Source organism: Pseudoliparis swirei, chromosome 19 (assembly GCF_029220125.1).
Source record: "Pseudoliparis swirei isolate HS2019 ecotype Mariana Trench chromosome 19, NWPU_hadal_v1, whole genome shotgun sequence".
NCBI lineage: Eukaryota > Metazoa > Chordata > Actinopteri > Perciformes > Liparidae > Pseudoliparis > Pseudoliparis swirei.
In genome coordinates this window covers 16,131,634-16,151,588 of record NC_079406.1, presented here as the reverse complement: position 1 = coordinate 16,151,588, position 19,955 = coordinate 16,131,634, and the positions used below count along the sequence as shown (strand labels likewise).

The window sequence follows — 19,955 nt, the reverse complement described above, 5'->3', positions numbered from 1 at the left end:
ACACAGGCTATCCAAACACAGGCTGCCTAGGGCCCTCCCTCTCCCTTTCAGACACACACAAACACACACAAAAACAAAAGTGAAAAGAGAAAAATAATGAAAGCTACTTTAGGTAAAGCACTCTGTGACCCCCTCTTCCATCAGGCTGTTTTAGTGCCCCTGATGAGCTCCGCTAAACCCATCCAGGATGAGCCGCTGTCCAACACACACACCAACAGACTTTCAACTGGTAGGATGAAAATCTGGAGCTTTGTTCCCTCATCTGTTTCTGCCATGATACTCTACTGTACTATTATCGCGTCAGATGCTATTTTAGCACTTTAATGCTTTATGCTGAGACACACGACCTAGTAAAAAAAACTTATCATAAAGGCAGACACTGTACACACGGCTAACATGGGACCTCTAGTGATACCTGACGTTTCTAATTATGTCACGTGAATTCTGATCTAAAAACAGCGAAAACACCACAGAGCTGGTGACAAAGGGTCGGATGATAAGACTATTTGGCAAAATAAATATTTTACTGTGGCTACAATTAACCTGTTTGCACGACATATATATTCAAGATAATAACAATAAAGTTGGAACAGAAAGAACAAACCAAATAATGGATCGAGATAGAGCCTTTCGTGTTACCTGAAGGCCACCAACGTTTTCCAACACGCTTTTTGAAGCTCGATGACAAGTGACTCAAATCCATGGTCCTGCCAGACCCCATCTGACATTTATTGCTCCTAGATTGTGCTATAAGGGTTATGGATGGCCTCTGAGCGAGGCAGAGCATAATTTAACACCATTTAGCACCTGATGGCTCACGTGACAGCAGTCTTGGATAGGGAGGAGTGAGAAGAGGGCCATTCATTTAGTTGTAATATGCAACCACACTGTTAGAAACCGTCACATCCTACACACTGTACCTTAAAAAAGAGTTTAGCTCAACATTCATTTACATGCTGACATTAAGCTTCGTTCATTTGACGCTTGCCCCAGTACTAACATGGACAGAATGCATTGTGAGACCAATCCTTTATTATTTAGAGTAATCTTGTCTGGTAAATGTGGTAAACATGCTTGCTAAACCTAAAAATGTATGTAAAGAGCCAAGTCTATTTTCCGGTCTGGAACATAACAGGGCTCTGATCCCAGAATGCTCTGGGACAGAGGGACTAGAGTTCTGAACCTGGAGGTTGAATAGCGATGCACAAAGAAACCGCTGATAGACCGCCACTCCCTGAGGGGCTGGGCAGTCAACGCCACGATGAATGCTACACAGCTACAGCCATGCTGATGCAAATATATTGTGTTAGTGTGAGAATGTTTGGGGAAAACAGAAAGAGGAAGTGAGAAATATACACAATACAATGTTGATGTGGAAGGAGCCAGATAACTGAAGCTATACTCCCACAATACAGTGTGTTTGTCTGGAGCAGTTACAGCTACCAAATCTAATTTACACCTCGAAGCTGGAACACTACACAAAGTACAACACAAGTTATGAACTTGGGGTTGGCAAACATGACTCACATGATTGTGTTCATTTTGTTTAAAAAGACAGAAAGTGGGCACATGACCAAGCTGGAACTTAATGTAATCCTCATTTCATTTTGGATTTTAAAAAAATGTATCAACAATAGCAGCAGATACTTAGAAACATGTATGTACATGACATATACTGGCATCTACATACACGTATGTACATGACATATACTGGCATCTACATACATGTATGTACATGACATATACTGGCATCTTGTACACATTCACTTCAGAATGTATAGTATGTATTGTATAAATACATCTTTTTCAGACCTTTAAATGGGTGTTAAAGAGACAATTTATGTCTCCTTTATATTATGGCAAAGACCTTGATAACTGTCATTTAACTAGAAAAAGGTTTTATTTTTTAAAATGGCACTCAACAATATGTTTGTGTGTGCGTGTGGTTTGTGTGTGTGTGTGTGTGTGTGTGTGTGAGAGAGAGAGAGAAAAGGGCCTTGTCTTATATCCCTGACTGTAAATAAGAGGATACTTGCATCGGCTCCATTATGACTGATGGTTGTGTATGTATGCATTTACACGTGTGAAGCTTACGCACAGGTTTGCCTCTAAAACTAACCACGACTACATGGATTAAAATGAAGGTCACCTCTACATTGGCTTTGGTCTAGGACCTTGTTATTCCACTAGCAATATGTTGGCAAGAAAAAGAGTCATGGGAGGTCAGCAGTGGAGTATCCAGATGTTCAGCAGCTTTAAACCTGCATTATGAACCAGGTTGCTTTTTCGAAAAAAGTATACGTGTGTGTGTGTGTGTGATGCTTTAAGCAACTGACGAGTCACAGACCCAGCCATTAGCACAACATTTACCAGCATCATGTGACAATCTACAGTGGTGAGTCAAGAGCAGAGTGTATGGCGTTGGGTGTTCATGGAGTTTTGGATGGATGGATTCATACAGATTTATAATCTATGGTCGAGGGCTCAGAGCTCTAAAACCACTGGAGGTTTAATCCTAATCCAGGAGCAAAGACCTTTGGTGTAGTGCAACGCTGAGGAGGCTACATACATACTTCTACACCACATTGAGCACCATCTCACATGTCTTGCAGATATTTGTAGAACTAAAACAGTTTCAAGAAAGCTTCACACTTTGTTCAGGAACTGTCAATGTAGACATGTAAATGCCGGGTATCCATACACATGAATGAAATTATGAACAAGGGCTTTAAAAAATAATTTAACATAAACTGTGTGATTAAAGTTCTTAGAGTCTGGGGAAGTAATACGTATTGCTGACCGTGTCTGCAAGAGAAGAAAAGAATAAATGAAAGAGACAGCAGAAGGCGCTGAGGGAACTGAGGCGTTGCAATGAAATCAAGCAGATATTATTACAACATCTGTGGAACTTCACGTCAGGAAAATTCATAAATTGGAGGTACACAGTACGTATTGTATTTTTGCTGCACCTGAATACAGGGCTGTTTCGTCTTTTGGATTTAGTTTGGACCAAAACTAAAACTTTCAACCGCCCGAGGAGTAAACCTCAGTCCAATTCATTCCATAAATTGTCAAATGTTTCCTCTTTTGGATATAGTTTTGTGTTTTCCCTAGACAGATTAAAGCTACTTATCAATGGTACAGTGCATATGAACATACTCTGCTTACAAGCGGCCAACTGGTTCTCACCATGCCAGAGGTCTCATGTGACTCGGTATGACGTCCACTGTTAATAAACAACAATATGCTGTTCCCATCATTTCCATTATTCCTGCAGCAAATTCTTTCAAATGAAGTCCATTTAAAGCTGCTAAATACGAAATTGTGAGTACTTCAATACCGATACCTGGGCTTTGGGTATAGAGCGATACCGAGTACCGATCCGATAACAGTGTTTAATCGATGAGCTGTATGCCTCAGTGTGTGGAAGTGACAGGGATCACTACTTTATATGTAAGGCAGCATCAGGTTTGACTTAAACATTGCATTCCTAACTTTGTAAAAGAAAATGTAACAAATAAATGCATATAAATGCACTGAATTGTTATGTATAAAAATAATGGTATACGATACCAGATTGTTTCATCGGTACCGATACCCGGTCCAGTTATCTGAGTCAGTATTGTACCAATATCACTATCGGTATCTCTAATATCGTTTTCCTTTCAACCATGACGATGGTGACTCGTAGCTAACAATGCTAACAGCGCTAATGGCAAAAACTAGAGCAAAACGTCTGGCGGAGCAGTGTTTACCTGAGGGGCAACTGGAGGGTGGGTGAACACTCACAGAGGGAGAGCGACTTCCTCCTCTGCTCAGGTAGACATTATGCCACCATATGTTTATTTAGATAATAGTGCTTTGCTGCTATGTTAATGCTATTAATACTATTGTAGATTGTTCCTTTAAAACTGAAACTTTCTCGCCCTTTGTGAACGGTTTGAGAGAAATAGAATGGACAAAATATATGATTTCTAGACTCGACTGGAAATTCTAGCTTTTTATTTTGCAGCACCGTCACAACTTTGAAAGTAGACTGTCCGTAAACGACTGTCACGAGTTAGCATGTAATACCTCCTTTTATCTCTCTTTAAATCAATTTCTCCCCTCATCGTTCACAACACATTGACCACGACCTGGATAAAAGATCTGAATAAAGTGGAAAGTTGCAGCTTTGATGTTGACACATGATGTGCACACACAAATACGGTATGCACATAAACAGACGGTTTGAAGACGTATCTCCACCAAAGCCGCTGTTTCACAGAAGGACAGGGAAACCCAGATGTTACCACTGATGATGCTGATGGGATGGGGCTTATAGGAGAGAATTACAGTCACGCATGCACATCGAATTGCAAAACAATGATCAAACATTAACACTGCCATGGGCACATGTGTTTGAAGAAAAAACTCCTTTTACAAATGTTTACAAGTGTACCTTATTAAGGAGACGAAACTGAAATATGTTTAGGGTGCAGAAAGAGGTAGATTGGGTATAATTCATTCACATGTGCCATCCAAAGATTCAGAAAGCAGTATTGTTCAATACGACTATTTGTGACACACACACAAAAATATATAGTAATTATTTGAGCATGATAACCTAAAATGAAAAAAATGAAAAGTTATATTGCTATCATCCCAACAGAAACACACTTCGTTTGAAAAAGGTTTGATTTATTGTCTCCTATCTAAATCAGGTTTACGTCTTGTCTTTAATTGTAGTTATTTCTCAATTAAAATAACTAATTCCCTGATCGTAGAAAATTGTTCCAACAAAGACCAAACCAAAGCTCACTAGTCCCTTTAGGAATAACGGATAAAGATCAATACAGAGTCACTTCTCGATTATGCAAAACACACATGATTTAGATCGTTATTTTGGGGTCAAAATAACGATCTAAATCTCATGCACTTATTGAAGAAAGTGCCTTAACCTCATTTGGGTCATTTTCCCGATTTCAATGTTAACCCTCTGTGTCCTTCGGGTCCCATTTGACGAATCAATGTTAATGTTTCGGTGTTCTTTTGTCTTTCAAACAAACAAACATAAAAAACCACACTTAAACTTAAAACAATATTAAATCTAATAATTTCTGGGAGATTTTATTAGGTGGGCTCATATTGACCTGAAGGTAAAAATAATATATTATATATATATATAGGAGAGGGTTTTATGAATCGGGTCATATATTCGAGGCGGAAGAAGAAAAAGGAAACATTGAATCGGGTCAAATTGACCCGAAGGCAACACAAGGGTTAAAAGAGAAACAAACTAAAACTGTGATCACTTTCCCCCAAACCTACCTTTGAAAAGCATGGACACGCAAATATAAAATCCAACCGAACATGGTCCCCAAAACTTCATCCTGGCACCGCGGTGTGGACTCCGCCGGCCCCGGCAGCGAGCTCTCAGCGTCGGCTAGACAGGGAATCAGCTCCGGCTCCGCGGAGGTGGGAACATGAGGCGGAGGAAAGACCAGGAGGATGGAGACGGAGTGTGTGAGGTAGAAAATACTGACGGAGCAGATTGAGTATGGAGTTGAGATTGGCGCGTTCACAACGCATCACAAACACGTTCCCTCACACACGGGGACGCGCGTCCGAGTAGCCAGAAATATGGCTGCTAAAACTTCACACGTAAAACAAGCGGAGCATGCAGTAAATTTGTGTCGCCTAACATGTGTTATACATGGTCACTTGTATAAAGTGGTAGTGGAATATTTAATTATTTATTAAAGATGTATTACAGGTTTTTTCAGGCGCTACCAAGCGTTTGTCCAATCAGTGGTCACATTTTCAAAACTCTAAACACAATTAGCACAGCATCGGTCTTTTGTGGCCGTACCATTCACACATTTCATGTCGTTTTCAAACAATATCAGGGCTCTCAAGTGTCACCATTGAGCGAGAGACTCACGCATTTCGGTCTTAAGTCACGCACTCCCGCCACATATCGTATTTCTCACGCTGAAAAAAACTCTCGGCTATTTAATGTTTTAATGTGCCGCAGCACGCAAACATGAGCTGGCCGCGCTGTCCTCACCGTGGAGGAATCAAGCGCTCCCCTGGAGTTCTGCTGTGAGGTGCCACTTATCAGCCAATCAGTGCTGCTGACGGAAATGTCACTCTTGCCTGTCTTCAAAACTTGAGAGCCCTGCAATATGCAGTCAGTGAACACATTTTCACAATGCTTACATTTTCTTAACAGACAAGCTATAGCCTACCTCCCAACAAAATTATGGATTTTTTTTGTATTATTTACGAATGTTAACACACAACATCCCACAATGGCAAACACAATATTCCAAACCTTAGATACAGTCTAAAAACCTGTTCTGCAATGATATCAGTTATAAAACAATATATCTTAGCTGATAATAAACAAACAATTGATTCCCCATCTCGTCCTGATGGTAGGTACGTTTGGAATGTTTTTGAGAAATATGTTTTAGCAAGTTTTGGATTAGAATTTAAGTTTTGAGTATGACCGGTTGAGATGTTGCAGACACCGCCTACATTGACTAACCGAATGTTGTTCAATCATCTATTGCAGCCGTTGCCCCAAAACAAAACAAAAAAAAAAAACAGTTTGGATTGAACTTTTTTAAAGGAACAATAGTTCCCTCCCTTTTTATCTGGATTTGTTGCCGTAGTTTTTTTTGTTCAGAATGCTCTTGTGTGTTTCTTGGATATTTTGTTCACTGTAAGCAATACTGTAAAACTGTTTCTGTTCCATCATACTGTAAACAGTATTTATACTGTACCTCCTGTCGTAAACAGTAAAGAGAAAAAAACTGATTTGTTTTTTACTGGAATGCTTTTGAATGTGGACATACAGTTCCCAACCAAGAAATTTAGTTTAAAAACAGTGGATTGCATGTTTTGCATGCAAATACCTGTAAAACTGAAACATAAAAGTCCATGCAGTTTTTGTAATGTCAGCAATAGCCAGTGTTTTGAAACCTGGTGTAGTTTGATTGACTGGAAGGAGCTTGTGAAGTGAAAACAAGAGTTATTCTTTGACAGAATAATTTCATTTTGAGTCAGATTTCCAGTGTTTTGGTAAAGTTAGTGTCTGCAGAAAAAGATGTGTTCTATTTTGAAATGAAGAGTTAGTATATATTTAACAAAATGTGCTTTTGACAAGAAAATTATCCATTTGGCCAATTGTGCTTTGTAGGTGTGAGTCTGTGTTAAGAGTTTAGAAAAAGTATCTGAAGTATGGGTAAGCGCTTGTGGCATCTTGCAACCAGCAAAAATGTTAACTGCTGACCGCCTGGTCTCTTTCAACCACAACTCAGACAGAAGCAGAGATCAGACCTCTCAATTATTTTTGACCACATATTTAACAATTACCAGGAAAAACAAAAACAAAGCCAAACCGCTTCTCAGAAGCACTTCAAGGGTTTTGTTGCAGGTGCCAGCAAAACTATTTGTTTGAACATCAGAAATCAAAGAAAGTAAAATACTTTACTCAGTTCTAAAAAAGTATTGTCACTGTGAATCTAAATTCACAATGTGGATTGTTAAACTCTCAATCCTGAGCTGGACACTACAATATGTCCACCCTTCTCCCAATAAGGACAGAGAATCAATCTGCTTCATATTTTGCCTTTTTTAAATGCACAATATAGTGCTAGGTTGTGAGCAGGAGAGGAACATGTAGAACAGATTGGAAGGACCAGAGGGAACTGTTAATTCTCTATCTTTTCTAAATGAGAATGTTTCTGCTAATGAATTTAAAAGTTGTGGACCATTGCTTCTTTCTAGTCTCTCTCTGTCCCCTTTCTCCCTCTCATCCATCTTGTCTTCTTCTCCGACTTAAAGCAAACAAAGATAGAGCTACATTGTTTTACTTATATGTAGACATACTATGTGAAATCCACACAAACAAAAGTTAGAACAGGTAAATATTAATGTAAAAAATTGAAAAGTTAATATGAAATTTTGAATTCCTTTTTTTGATAAACATTCTTCTCTCCCCCTTTTCCCAGATTAAATATTGTCAATATTCTCCTGTCCCAGCAGGGTGTGTGTGTGTTTGCGTGTACGTGTGTATGTGTGTGTGTGTGTGGGTGTGTGTGTGTGTGTGTGTGTATGTGTGTGAGTATGCATGATAGAATGAGGTCAGATGAGTTTTAGTTTCGTCTGAGTTGCTACATTTGATGTGTGGAAGATGCAAAGATTATGCTGTGGCAGAAAGCACAAGGATCCCAAAGCTATCTAAGGTGTGTGTGTGTGTGTGTGTGTGTGTCTGTGTGAATTCATACTGCATGCGTAGCAAATGAAAAATGATCGAAGAAACAAAGAATGTGAAGCGTTATCTTTTCTAACACACATTTTTGTTAAGTTATCTTTAAATATCCTCACATGATGAAGATCATCTTGCTCCTCCTCATTTTTCCTACTGCCAGCGAGCCATTTGTCTCTGGTACACAGCCGAGGTGGCGACTCCGTTCATTATGGGATGTCAAAGAAAGGTAGGACCTCTTACACTAAGGACTTTACTGTGGAGAGGCAGCAGTGCACACGAGGAGGAGGAAGACACAGAGAATCACACAAACACACACACAAAAAACATTGTGTGGAAGGACAACAAATTGTGATCAAAGAAAAGTCTTTATTCCCATTGAAATACATGCAATGAAATACCCCCACACGTTTTTATACACTTACACGTATAATTTATGAATAGAAGGAGTTTGAATCATTAATGAAATGTATTCTGGGGGACCTTTTGTTATTGTCTCTCTGCATCAACTCTTATCCCCTCAGCGTTTAGGTGGTCATCCTCGTGTGGCTGTGTCGGCTGTAGCAGGAGGAGATTCTGCATTACACGAAGAAATTGACACAAAGCCTGCTGCTCGTACTTAGGATGAAAACTTTTGATGTAGCTCTTTCAAAAGAAGAGCCATAAATTAATACTCTTGGGACCTGCTTTGAAATTCCTGCACGCCTTCATTGACTCACATGCCAGGCTTTAAATGCCCTTCCCTTCGGTAGCCCGACATACTCATGTATATTTACTTCATGGCTATTTCTATCACATACATTTGACACTTTAAAATAATACCTTTGATTTGTGTAAGGTCTTTTCTTGATTTCAGGCCCACAATTTAATCTGCTCACTTTCACGCTTTCTTTTTTTTTAACAAAAAAAATATTTAAAAGAAAATCCAACTTTCAACAAATTCTGAACAGAAACAAAAGAATCCCCATTTGGGCCACACATCGGTTAAAAGGAGCAGAACACGTGAACTCTCTTGTGACTATGACTATTACCAATGAACGTGGTTAGAACCCCACCCAGTGGAAGAAATGTTGATGTACATAAGACTGTTGTATATTTATGAACACGCATTGAGTATTATAATTCTTCAATGAACACAAATGCATGTCATACAATCCAAATTATATGATTATTTCAATACATATTTCTGTGTCTGAACAGTCAAACACAAATAAGGAATTAATAAAGTGTCAGGGAGTTTGTGGGGAAATATAACACAAAGCAAAAATAAATATATATAATGATGCATTTAATTTTAAAAGCACATTTTAAAACAATTTACAGAAAAAAGCAACAGTAACAGCAAGGAAAAACGAACATAAAAAGAGAGATATGATATGTGCACATTCTGTGCACTAAAGCTAATTAGTTTCAAATAGGTCTGACTGAATTTAGTTTTTATTGATACACAAGATCACTGCCATGACAAAATATGTAGTACTTTATGTTATGGTTTGCTAAAATCAAAAATGCATTGACTGACAGATCGTTAGTCCAGACAGGGTTGTCTTTATGTTGTGTGTGTGTGTGTGTGTGTGTGTGTGTGTGTGTGTGTGTGTGTGTGTGTGTGTGTTACCTTGAGTGGTCGACCTGATGCTTGACTCCATTCACTTCTCTTGTTTCTGGTAAATATCTTTGAAGGAACTCTCGTTCACTTTCACATCGAGACGAGAGATTCTAAACTTCTCAGCAGCACAGCGCTCACACAGATATCTGGTCAATCTCACATTTTGCTACTTTTTTGCTGACTTTAATTTATCAAGCAAAGGTTTACACATGTACCAAAAGGAAGTGCTTTATTAAACAATGTAAATCCATATGTTTGTGGGTTATTTCTGTAAATGTTATGTTTAATATTATTTATAATGACTTCTCATCAGAAACAGGAGTTGTTTAGATGTAGGGAGCTGTTAAAACTGAACAAGTTATTTATTGAACTATAAACTACAATAAATGTTTTTTTTGGGGTTATCTACTAATATTGTTAACAATTCTGAATTTTTTTGTTTGTTTACATTTCGATATTTTCAGGACTTTCCTTTTTCTGTGACCACGATGTGAATGGATAGTCCTACTTTCTGATGATACTATGGACAACTTTAATTTTCAAAGGAACTGAGGTAAAGACGGCATTAAACCCTGAAAAATAACCCACAGTTATTTAAACCAACTATTGTGATAAAGTACATTTGAACAATACAAATACTCTACCTTTTTGAGGATTGTGCTATTTAAAGATAAAATGTCAATGTTCAGTCTCAATTTATTCATTACATTATACATTACGTTGCTTAAAATGGTTTCAATTAGTGCAGTGAGGAGGGAGAGGAGGGAGAGAAACACAACAGAAAAAATGTCCAGGCTGCTCAGAGGCAACATCACAAATTAGAGCTCTTAATGTATTTATTCCTCTAACGTATTCCCCTATAACGTCTTCAAAGATTCTGCAGACATATAACAGGTTGTTGCATCTCTAAATAATGTGGAAGGTAGTTCAAAGGTTGTTGGTACCTTAAGAGAATACATACTTTAAGTTTCTTACAATATACTAATAAAAAGAAGTTACAGGAAGTAACTTATTAGTGGCGTATAAAATGAACATACTGTGATGATTTGACATTTGGGATTTCAGATGGTCGACCACATGCATCTAATCAAAGGCAATGTAAATTAGAAACATAACACAAGAAAGAGGAAGATGTCTTTGGTGTACATCATTTTAGTCAATCATGAAATTTGTCGTGAATCTTTATTATTCAGTTTTTTTTCATGTTTCATTTAAATTGAGCTTAAGTACCTTTCTAAAATGACCACTATGTGCAATCTAGTGCATTATCGCTGCATTCTACTTAAATCGACCATGATCCACCAAATCCAAATGTTTTGATTTTAAATTGTATGACTTTGGCTGAAAAACAATACATGTTGCATTCAGGTTCACTAAGATTGTCTTATTTAATAATAATTTTAAAAGTAGTATAATGTGCATACAAAGTACACATACAATGACTTAATGACATAGAGAACATTTTACACACAGGATCAAGAGAAGAAACCATCAAAGAGTCAAAGTTCTCCTTTACAAAATGTCTTCCTCTTGCTCAGTGGTGACACGTGTTTCATAGATTCTTAAAGGCTCTCACTTGCAATTGGAGCAGGGATTTTAAAAAACATGTACAGAGCTGGAGTGAAGATGAGGACAGTGCCCAGTATTGAGACGGTGAGAAACGCCCACAGGAAGATCCTGTCAAGCACTTGAGCCACAAACTTCCAGTCGTGTACCACCTAGAAAATAGAAGAAATGTGAGATCGATAGAAACAAATATAAACATTGAGCCCTTCGATACGTTCGAGACATTCTAAGAATGTTTCTTGATCCAGCTCAACCAACCTCGCGGATGAAGTGCTCCTTGCGGATATGTCTGCTGATGTAGCGCACCGAGTCGACGGCCTTATCCAACATGGTCGCCCACGCCTCGTCTTCCTTCCCCTCAGAAGTTGTCTGTCCGCGGGCTCCGGTGTTCGCTCTCTGGCCTCCTTTCCGACCCCCAGAGCGAGGCTTCAGCTCTGGGCTTTCAGGAGCCAGCTCTGGGTAGTGGGAGCGGTCGGTGTGTCCGCGCATGCACAGCAACCTCGGCAGCTTCTGGAGGAAGAGATGACGAACCCACGGCGACATGGGGTGGTAGGTGGCTGAGGAGCGGTGGTGCACGTTGATGACAAAGACAGTGACGATGATGGAGAGTGTGACGAAGATCATGATGAACAGCAAGTACTCTCCAATGAGCGGGATCACCTTGGAGGAAGAAGGAATGATCTCTTCTATGACCAGGAGGAACACAGTGAGCGACACCAGCACCGAGGTGGAGAGCGACAGCTTCTCTCCTTCGTCCGAGGGAAGGTAAAACACCAGGACGGTCAGAAAGTTCAAACCCAAACAAGGGAAGATGAGGAAGAGCGTGTAGAACAACGGCAGCCTCTTCAGGATGAAGGAATACGTGAGGAACGGGTACGAATACATGTCGTCCTTCCTGTTCCCTCTGGCTCCGGTGGCGTTGAGGATCTCCCACTCCCCGTTATCGAAGAAGTCCTTCCGATCGACCTGGTCGTCTGCGAGGACCAGGTCCACCATGTTGCCATCATATGTCCAGGAGCCAAACTTCATGGTGCAGTTCTGGCGGTCAAAAGGGAAGAAGGTGACGTCCATCGTGCAGGCGGATTTGTAACTGGCGGGCGACGTCCAAGTGATGACACCATTGAACTTGACGATGGCTTTGGTCATCAGGGAGCCTTCGAACCGCCCGTCAGCACTGAAGAGGACACAAAGCATTTCACGCATTTTGTGTTGTTGAAAATGAATTTACTGAATGAAAGTAACACTTTTGATCACACCTTAGTGTTACTTAACTGTTATTTTAGTGTGTTGGATTACAGATAATATGAGAGTCTTAAAATGTGGCTTCATTTGTGAAAATCTGTATTTGAATTTTCTGCTGCAGTACTTTTCATATGAGCAAAGTGTCTTAGTTATAGAAGTTTCCCTTGAAGGTAATGTTCAGTTTGTCACATTAAAGCTGTTTTACTTCTCATAGAGGACGATGTCTGGGAGCCAAATGTTTTCAGAGGGGACTCTGATGGAAGTGATGCCTCCATATTTGTCTGGATTCCACCGCAGCTTGTAATCGGTCCACTCCTGGTCAACAACAACACAGGATGCAGTATTGTTAGTCCTATGCTAAACAATACTGAGTTTAAGTTTGCATTCATAGGTATCACAGTTCATTAAACATATTTTCACAAGTTATTGTCCCTGGAATTGGATCACATCAACAAGAGCATCCTGTTACACACAAATCCACAAAGACATACTAACAATGTATACATATTTCACAGGGCAATGCAACTCCTGTTTAAATTGTTTGTTTTTACAAAGAACAATCTATATCTCTCAGTCCAATTCTCTCAAGTTTCTGCTATTTTATAATTCTTACATACAAAATGAATTTCCTGTCCAACGACCACACATATCTGTCTCATCGGACAGAAGATAAGCCGTGTTGGACATGAACAGTGTTAGTTTACAAACATTAGATTGTAATTGGCATGAATAAATAAACCATACCAATACTATCATGTTCCTTCTTATACAACTATTGCAGTATGTGTAACTATAAGCTGGTGTCTTCTCCTCCACCTTTGGCTCCTCATTGACTCGCTTGGTTTCTAAGACTTGCTCACCTGCCACAGCCAAACGTTGGTGGTCATTAGCTGGTTCTTCTCATCCTAAAACAGACACAATCAAAAGTAATATTTAAAAATGGGAGAAAGAACCCGGTAGCATGATGTATGCTATGGCACATGATCCAAATGTAAACAAAAGGGTACACGTCACCAATATAAAAAACATGTGATTAAAGCCTTTTATCCCAGCCTTATTGTCAAGTCTCTGATAAACCGACAACAAGTGAACGTGGCTAGTAATGAGGTTCTAATATTTCCCACTTGGGTTAAAAACAAATGTTCAGATACAGTATACATCAATATAGATGACAAATGTGACAGTGTTAGTCTGAGATAATGCATCAGTTATGTTCACATGAAGATGTTTATCCTTTCAAACTAAAAGTCAGAAAGTTTCTCTGAGTTAATTCTAAAATGTGATCTGGGTGCATTATCACGATATTATATTTGATTAGCTGACGAGATGGGAAGCTTGGTTAAAAGTTAACGAAATCATCTTTTCCCCTCGCCATGAAATCAGACACAATCTCATTTACCCGTCTCCGCCACTTCACTTAGCCTACAAGAATAAGAAACATAAGACCGAAAGGTGGGTGCAGTGAACCCTGAAGCTGAAGCAATATACATGCAGGAGGAGGTAAATAGAAGAAGACAGGAATAGAGAAATGAGAGCGGTTCACACAGGTTTATTTCCACATCACTGGAGGTGAGTTTGAAAAGCAGGGCGAGAGATGCACACAGATGTAGCTGCTCAGTTGTATCCAGACCAGGCCGCAGCTGTCCGACTGAGTTGAATGGTTTCATGATCACATAAAGCAGAGGTGAAGCATAATCTAATGCAGAGCCATGTACAGCAGCAGAGATGCTCAGGGGACGGACACAGAGGAGTGGAGCGGTGCTGCTGGCTCTCTTTCCTGCTCTTTTTCACCGAAAGCCAACAGATTATTCACCTTTTTCTTCTCTGCAGTGCTTTAAGGAGGCTTTGTTTGATTCATCACTGATTGTCCTCGTGTTAGTGTGAAAGGATGAACCGGTCCAGATGAATATTCTAAGCCAAGAAGAGCAGCTCCTCCATTAGAGTCCTCCATTTTCTCTTCTGGGACACCTAAACCATTTCAGCCTATCACAGCCAGCCTCTGAAATATTAAAGAAGCACTCCAGAGGCAGCGACCCTGTGCTTGTAGTTATGAAGAGTGTTCAGATCTATTTCAGAAGCACAGAAAGCGCCACACTGTCAAGCTGCCAGTGGCCTGTTTGGTTTCAGCATCACAGACTCTGCTCGGCACGCGAGACCTCCGGTCATTGTTCTTTTAATACATGTTCATGTGTTTTAACTCCTTCTCTTCCTTTGATGGGTCAAGCTGGACATGTTGTCAACTCTAAATACTTATCAGCTACAACACTCTGTCTTTGGCTCAGTCCCACACCTACTGATGCCTGACGATGGCATGAATTTTCAAAAACCTGTCATTATATACACATATTATTTAATTTTTCTTTAACATAGAAGAAATACTTCAAATTAAAGGCAGAATGATTTCCTATATTTTGGAGCGAACTTAAGATCAAAGAGAGTACATTGTGTATTTGCTGTAAACCATTTACAGATGTGTTGCACGAGCAAGTTTAAATCCAACAGCTGGACAGTTTATGTGGGATTGACTCCAAATAAACTAGAGTGCACATGATCATGGTAATAAAGGATATTTTGTCCCAGTGAATCATTTATGTGTTCCCTTTTAAACGAGAATGAAAGTAGGAAAATGCTATATCAGGCTCTGACTTCACAGATATATCTGACTTCTAATATCTATTAATTGTGGGTTTTGGTCTTTTCATTTGATTTCTTGCCAATATGAAAAATGGAGTTCGCCCCAGACTCATCCTTTAACATCTGTGTTATAATAAAATTAAATATTCGATTAAAATAAACTGTTTGTTTCGACAGTGTTGAGTTTAACTTAACATTTCTCCCAAATATATTCCAAACCTTTTTGTTTTTAAATGCCATATACTGTATGTCACATTAATCAATCAACCACTCAATCAAACTTGTACTACAGACTCAAGGTCCAGATAGTACAAAACATTAAAATACAATAAAATGCATACAAAACCACAAGTAAAAAACAAACAAATAACAACACATGCTTTATAAATAAACAGCTGTACCAGTGCCTCCACAGCTGGGACTCGTAGCGTGTAGTGCTGAATTGCATATTCCTATTCAACATCTACCCTGAAGTTGTAACATGCTTATTATATTGAATAAGAAAATGATGACATGGGTGACATGAATATATTTCTATGGGATTAACCCAGACATGGGCAAACTACGGCCCGCGGGCCACATCCGGCCCGTTAGGCTTTTTAATCCGGCCCGCCGAACTTGTCCAAATCGCGACTTTGTTTACTTCCGGTGTGCGTTGGCGCGGAAAGTACTCGTCACACAAAACCCTTCACCATGATTTGTCAATCCGTTTGTCTGTCAACATTTTGCGAAAAAAACAACCAATGAACACTCAACCAATGAACACTCAGTAAATCACAAAGGACCCGCCCACCACACAGGTCAGGCTCATTTAGAAACGGCAGCAGTGATTTTGGCGAGCAGCACGGAGCCTGGAGGGGCTGCAGAGCCACGAGGAGGAACACGCAGCCAGAAGAGAGCCACTTGGACCGGGTAAGAGTCTTTACTACACGTTACGTGTCACGGTGTCCGTCCCGGTGTCCGTAACTTGTGCGCGGTGCTGACTAGTCTTGTATTTTACAGAGAGGATTCACCAGCGCCTGCAGTGCAGCCTGCAGCTCCACCTGCCCGGCCAGCAGAGAGGTCTCGTGACACGATGACATGATGTTATTATAGTGAAGCCATATTGTAAATAGTCTGTCAATAGTTGTGTTCTGTTTTCTATTTCACAACATGTATATAATGTAGATTTTTTTTTTTTATGTACAATACATATTTATAAAAAAATATTTTTTAATGGTCATTTTTTATTTGCACACACCCCATGAAACTTTATCTGCAATATGAAGTCATTTCTCAGTCCCATCTTTATCATTCTGGTGAATGTGTGACAGACCACATCATTTTTAATAAAAAAACGTAAATACAAAATTTGGTTTTAATTCAATTCAGTTTATTTGTAGAGCCCAATTTCACAAATTACAAATTAGTCTCGGAGTGCTTTACAATCTGTACATATAGACATCCCTGACCTTTGACCTCACATCGGATCAGGAACAACTCCCAAATAACCCTTCAGGGGGAAAAAGGGAAGAACCCTTCAGGAGAGAACAGAGGAGGATCCCTCTCCAGGATGGACAGGTGCAATTACATGTATCTAGCATTGTATTCAGATATTTCACTGCTTTTGTGAACCTATGACCTTTGGTAAACCAATTTCAAACACCAAAACAGTTCGTCCACATGAGTAAAGGTGTGTTTTCAGAAGAGATATGAATAATTTTTGAAAATCGAACTTCAATTGTCAGCTTTAGGGTCATATTTCCTCGAGTAAAGCGCTGTCAGTCTGTTTGTGACGGGTTCATACACATGCTGACCAGATGACGCCGCACATCGCCCTCAATTTAAAGACCCCTTTCTAGTTTCTGCTGCAGGCAGGTTATTTAATACAGTCTATCTCTCAGGACAATCCGTCCATTATTTTGCGGGGTTTAAAACAATTAGAAATTATTGAGCTTGAGTATGTCGTTGGGTCATAATTTGTTTTGAATGTTGAAAGTGATTCCATTGATCTCTTTCCAGTAAATGTTTTTACTTTAACTTTGCACCTTAAATTGAAATGTATAAAAAACAGACGCAATCTCCAGGTTTAATAAATTACATTGTGTGTCCAAATGCTCCTGGCCCGGCCCCTCTGTCACATTTTAGAACCGATTGTGGCCCGCAGGTCAAAAAGTTTGCCCACCCCTGGATTAACCTGTTTAGTCTAAAATCCTACTGTAACATCGGAATGTGACTATAGCTTTTAAATAAATAACTTAGTGAGTGTTGTGGAAAACTCAAAGTGTGCTTGTACTTTATCTCCACTAGTGGGATCCAAACTACAAGTCTTCATCATCATGAAAACAGCAGTGCATGGGGATGTGCTTGTGATTGCAGGTGCAGGTTCTCACCACATCAACCAGCTGAGAGATCTTGAGTCCGAAGCGGACCCTGACCGTGTCGTTGACGTGCTGGATGGGCCGGACCCAGCGCTGGTAGCCTTGGAAAAGGTTCCTCAGGAGGGCGTCCTCCATCTCCGCCAAGGACACAAACTCACTTTGAGCTGAAACAAAAAGGAGGAACGTGTATTTAAAATGGCCCATTAATTAACAAAGATGTTGTGTTAATTGGTGCATGAAATAAAATGCAGTTATCTCATTGACAAAAAAACAATATCTCTCCTTTGATTTTTTGTGTTGAATATTGGAAAATAGACAATAACAACTGTCTTATAATCCCTGTGTTCGAGTATCTTTTTCATGTGTTTCTTTTTTAAAACATCCTAAAAACATAGGAGTGAAGCTACTCTCTTTTTAAGTCGGTCAAAGTTACAGCCTGAGAGTACAATTGGCTTGGCAGCAGCACCGTGGCATTACAATACTTTGAATGTCTTCTTCCTCATTCATCACTTCCACATACTTTGAAAGTATATTCAGCACCATGGACAGTAGCCTTCAGATGGATATACTGTCAAGATTGTAAACTGTGTTCAGTTAATTAAACTCAGTAAATTAATTGCGTTCTTTTATGTGAATCATGCTTCACATAATTAAGGAAACTACATTTTCAATTATATTGAACACGTTTTTTCCTTCCAAATCCAGATAATATTCATCCAAAAAAAGACAATTTGCTGGAACATTTCACTGACAAAGCACAGGAATCATAACTGTGTAGATGCTCAAGTATTGTATATATATGGCACTACAAGGGAGAACAGACTGATGCAACTCTGGGAGGTGTCATCACAAATAGAGGGGGAGGGGTTAGAGATAATATAAGTTGGGCAGTCAGCACATGAGTCAGCCTGAGGTAATATAATGTCTCTGGAGGGACAGAGACCGTAATGTTGACTATAATGTCAGACATCAGTGACGTCAAGTGCAAGAGCTGATGGAGAGGAGGAGTGTGGACCTGCGGCGGGTTTCTCTTCTGGCTTCACATCTGTCTGACTTTATCTGGACCCATGAATAAAAGTATCCACAAAAGCAAACATAACACCATCGGGTATTTTAGTTCAGCTGTATGACCTCTCTCTGCGCTTCCAAGGACTCGGTGAGAGGTGCCGAGCGATGGACGCTGACATCTGACACCTATATGTCTGTCTGATGAACAATCAGCTTTAGTACAACAGAGCCGGGCCTTTGTTCTTGAACTGAGAGCTGAATCTCAGAGGAAATAACTCTGATAACATGTCATTTCTTTTTTAGTTCCAAATAGTATATTTCTGCTTATGTATTCACATCCCGATAAAAAAATCCACAAATAATAAGAAAGGGAGGACATGTTTTCTTCAAGTATAAATAGTCATAACAAATAACATGAATGATATTCCGGGAATGTAACTCAATAAGCGCGGATTGTAACAAACTGCGTCAAAGCAGCAGCAACCCTTTGGGTACAAGCGAATTTAAATGTTTATCAGATATGACGGGTCTCTCCAAAATAATTAAGCTGTCGTGGATCCCTCAAAAACATGTAGAAAAACACATCAGAGTTTCGTTACCGTTGATGTCGGCGAGGCACAGCGGGCAGAGAAGGAGGAGGAGGAGGACCGTCAACTTCATGATGCTGTCCTCCCGGTCCGACCGAGCGCGCTCACAGCCTCCCGTTACTGTCGGCTGTCCAGCGGGAGAAGACTAGTGCACACGCCGAGCTGGCAGAAACACCGAGGCTCCCATCAGCTGGGATCAACAACATGCGGAACTCAAGCCCGTTCACATGGTGCCGGGATGGTGCGTGTGGCCGGTGCTCGTTTACTGTTAGACTGGATGAGGAGTCACGGGGAGCGGCGGGCTCCTCTCTGGAGAAGGAGGAGGGGCGGAGGGGGAGGGGTCGACGGGTGTGGCTTAGGCGTGGAGGATAACAACTTTACTAAGGTCTTGGAGTGATTCGCCCACATATAATGACTGTTGTAACACGTTTCCTTTCAAGGAGTCTATACTTAGGATGTGTTGTGATTGTGTTGGCTGGATGTCTTAACAGTAACACCTTATTCCGCGTCTAGAGGGCTGTATGTCTCAGTAATAAAGTAATAGCCCACATTCTAACTGCCAGATGGAGAGAGATCAGCTGCGTAACTCATGTCACTGCCACGGCCACTAGAGGGCGCTAATGAACACACTAGCACCGGACACCCTGCTGTTAGAGAGAGGAAACAGGAGAGGCCTGTTCTCAATTTAAAGATTC

General features: G+C 40.1%; 2 protein-coding genes across 2 annotated transcripts in view; both read right to left on the bottom strand.

Annotated features, from left to right (window-relative positions):
- Positions 1–5,475, bottom strand: part of LOC130209805 (neuronal acetylcholine receptor subunit alpha-7-like) — a 35,791-nt gene extending 30,316 nt beyond the window's left edge. The window contains exon 1 of the mRNA XM_056439657.1: positions 5,311–5,475. Within this exon, the coding sequence (XP_056295632.1) occupies positions 5,311–5,371 (61 nt within the window). The 5' untranslated portion in view covers positions 5,372–5,475. The remainder of the gene's footprint in view (positions 1–5,310) is intronic.
- Positions 5,476–10,541: 5,066 nt separating this feature from the next.
- On the bottom strand, positions 10,542–19,423 carry LOC130209806 (neuronal acetylcholine receptor subunit non-alpha-3-like). The gene is made up of 6 exons (XM_056439658.1): positions 19,273–19,423; positions 17,678–17,829; positions 13,532–13,576; positions 12,877–12,986; positions 11,688–12,603; positions 10,542–11,581 (listed from the first exon to the last, which is right to left on the bottom strand). The coding sequence occupies exons 1-6, from the start codon at positions 19,331–19,333 to the stop codon at positions 11,426–11,428; spliced, it is 1,440 nt and encodes a 479-aa protein (XP_056295633.1). The 5' UTR covers positions 19,334–19,423; the 3' UTR covers positions 10,542–11,425.
- Positions 19,424–19,955: the final 532 nt, after the last annotated feature.

Excerpts from the sequence above, each read along its gene's own strand:
- LOC130209806 (XM_056439658.1), bottom strand. The coding sequence starts at position 19,333 with ATGAAGTTGACGGTCCTCCTCCTCCTCCTTCTCTGCCCGCTGTGCCTC. Across the intron at positions 13,577-17,677 it reads TCTCTCAGCTGGTTGATGTG|GATGAGAAGAACCAGCTAAT; the intron begins GTGAGAACCTGC and ends TGTCTGTTTTAG. Across the intron at positions 12,987-13,531 it reads CCAACGTTTGGCTGTGGCAG|GAGTGGACCGATTACAAGCT; the intron begins GTGAGCAAGTCT and ends GTTGTTGACCAG.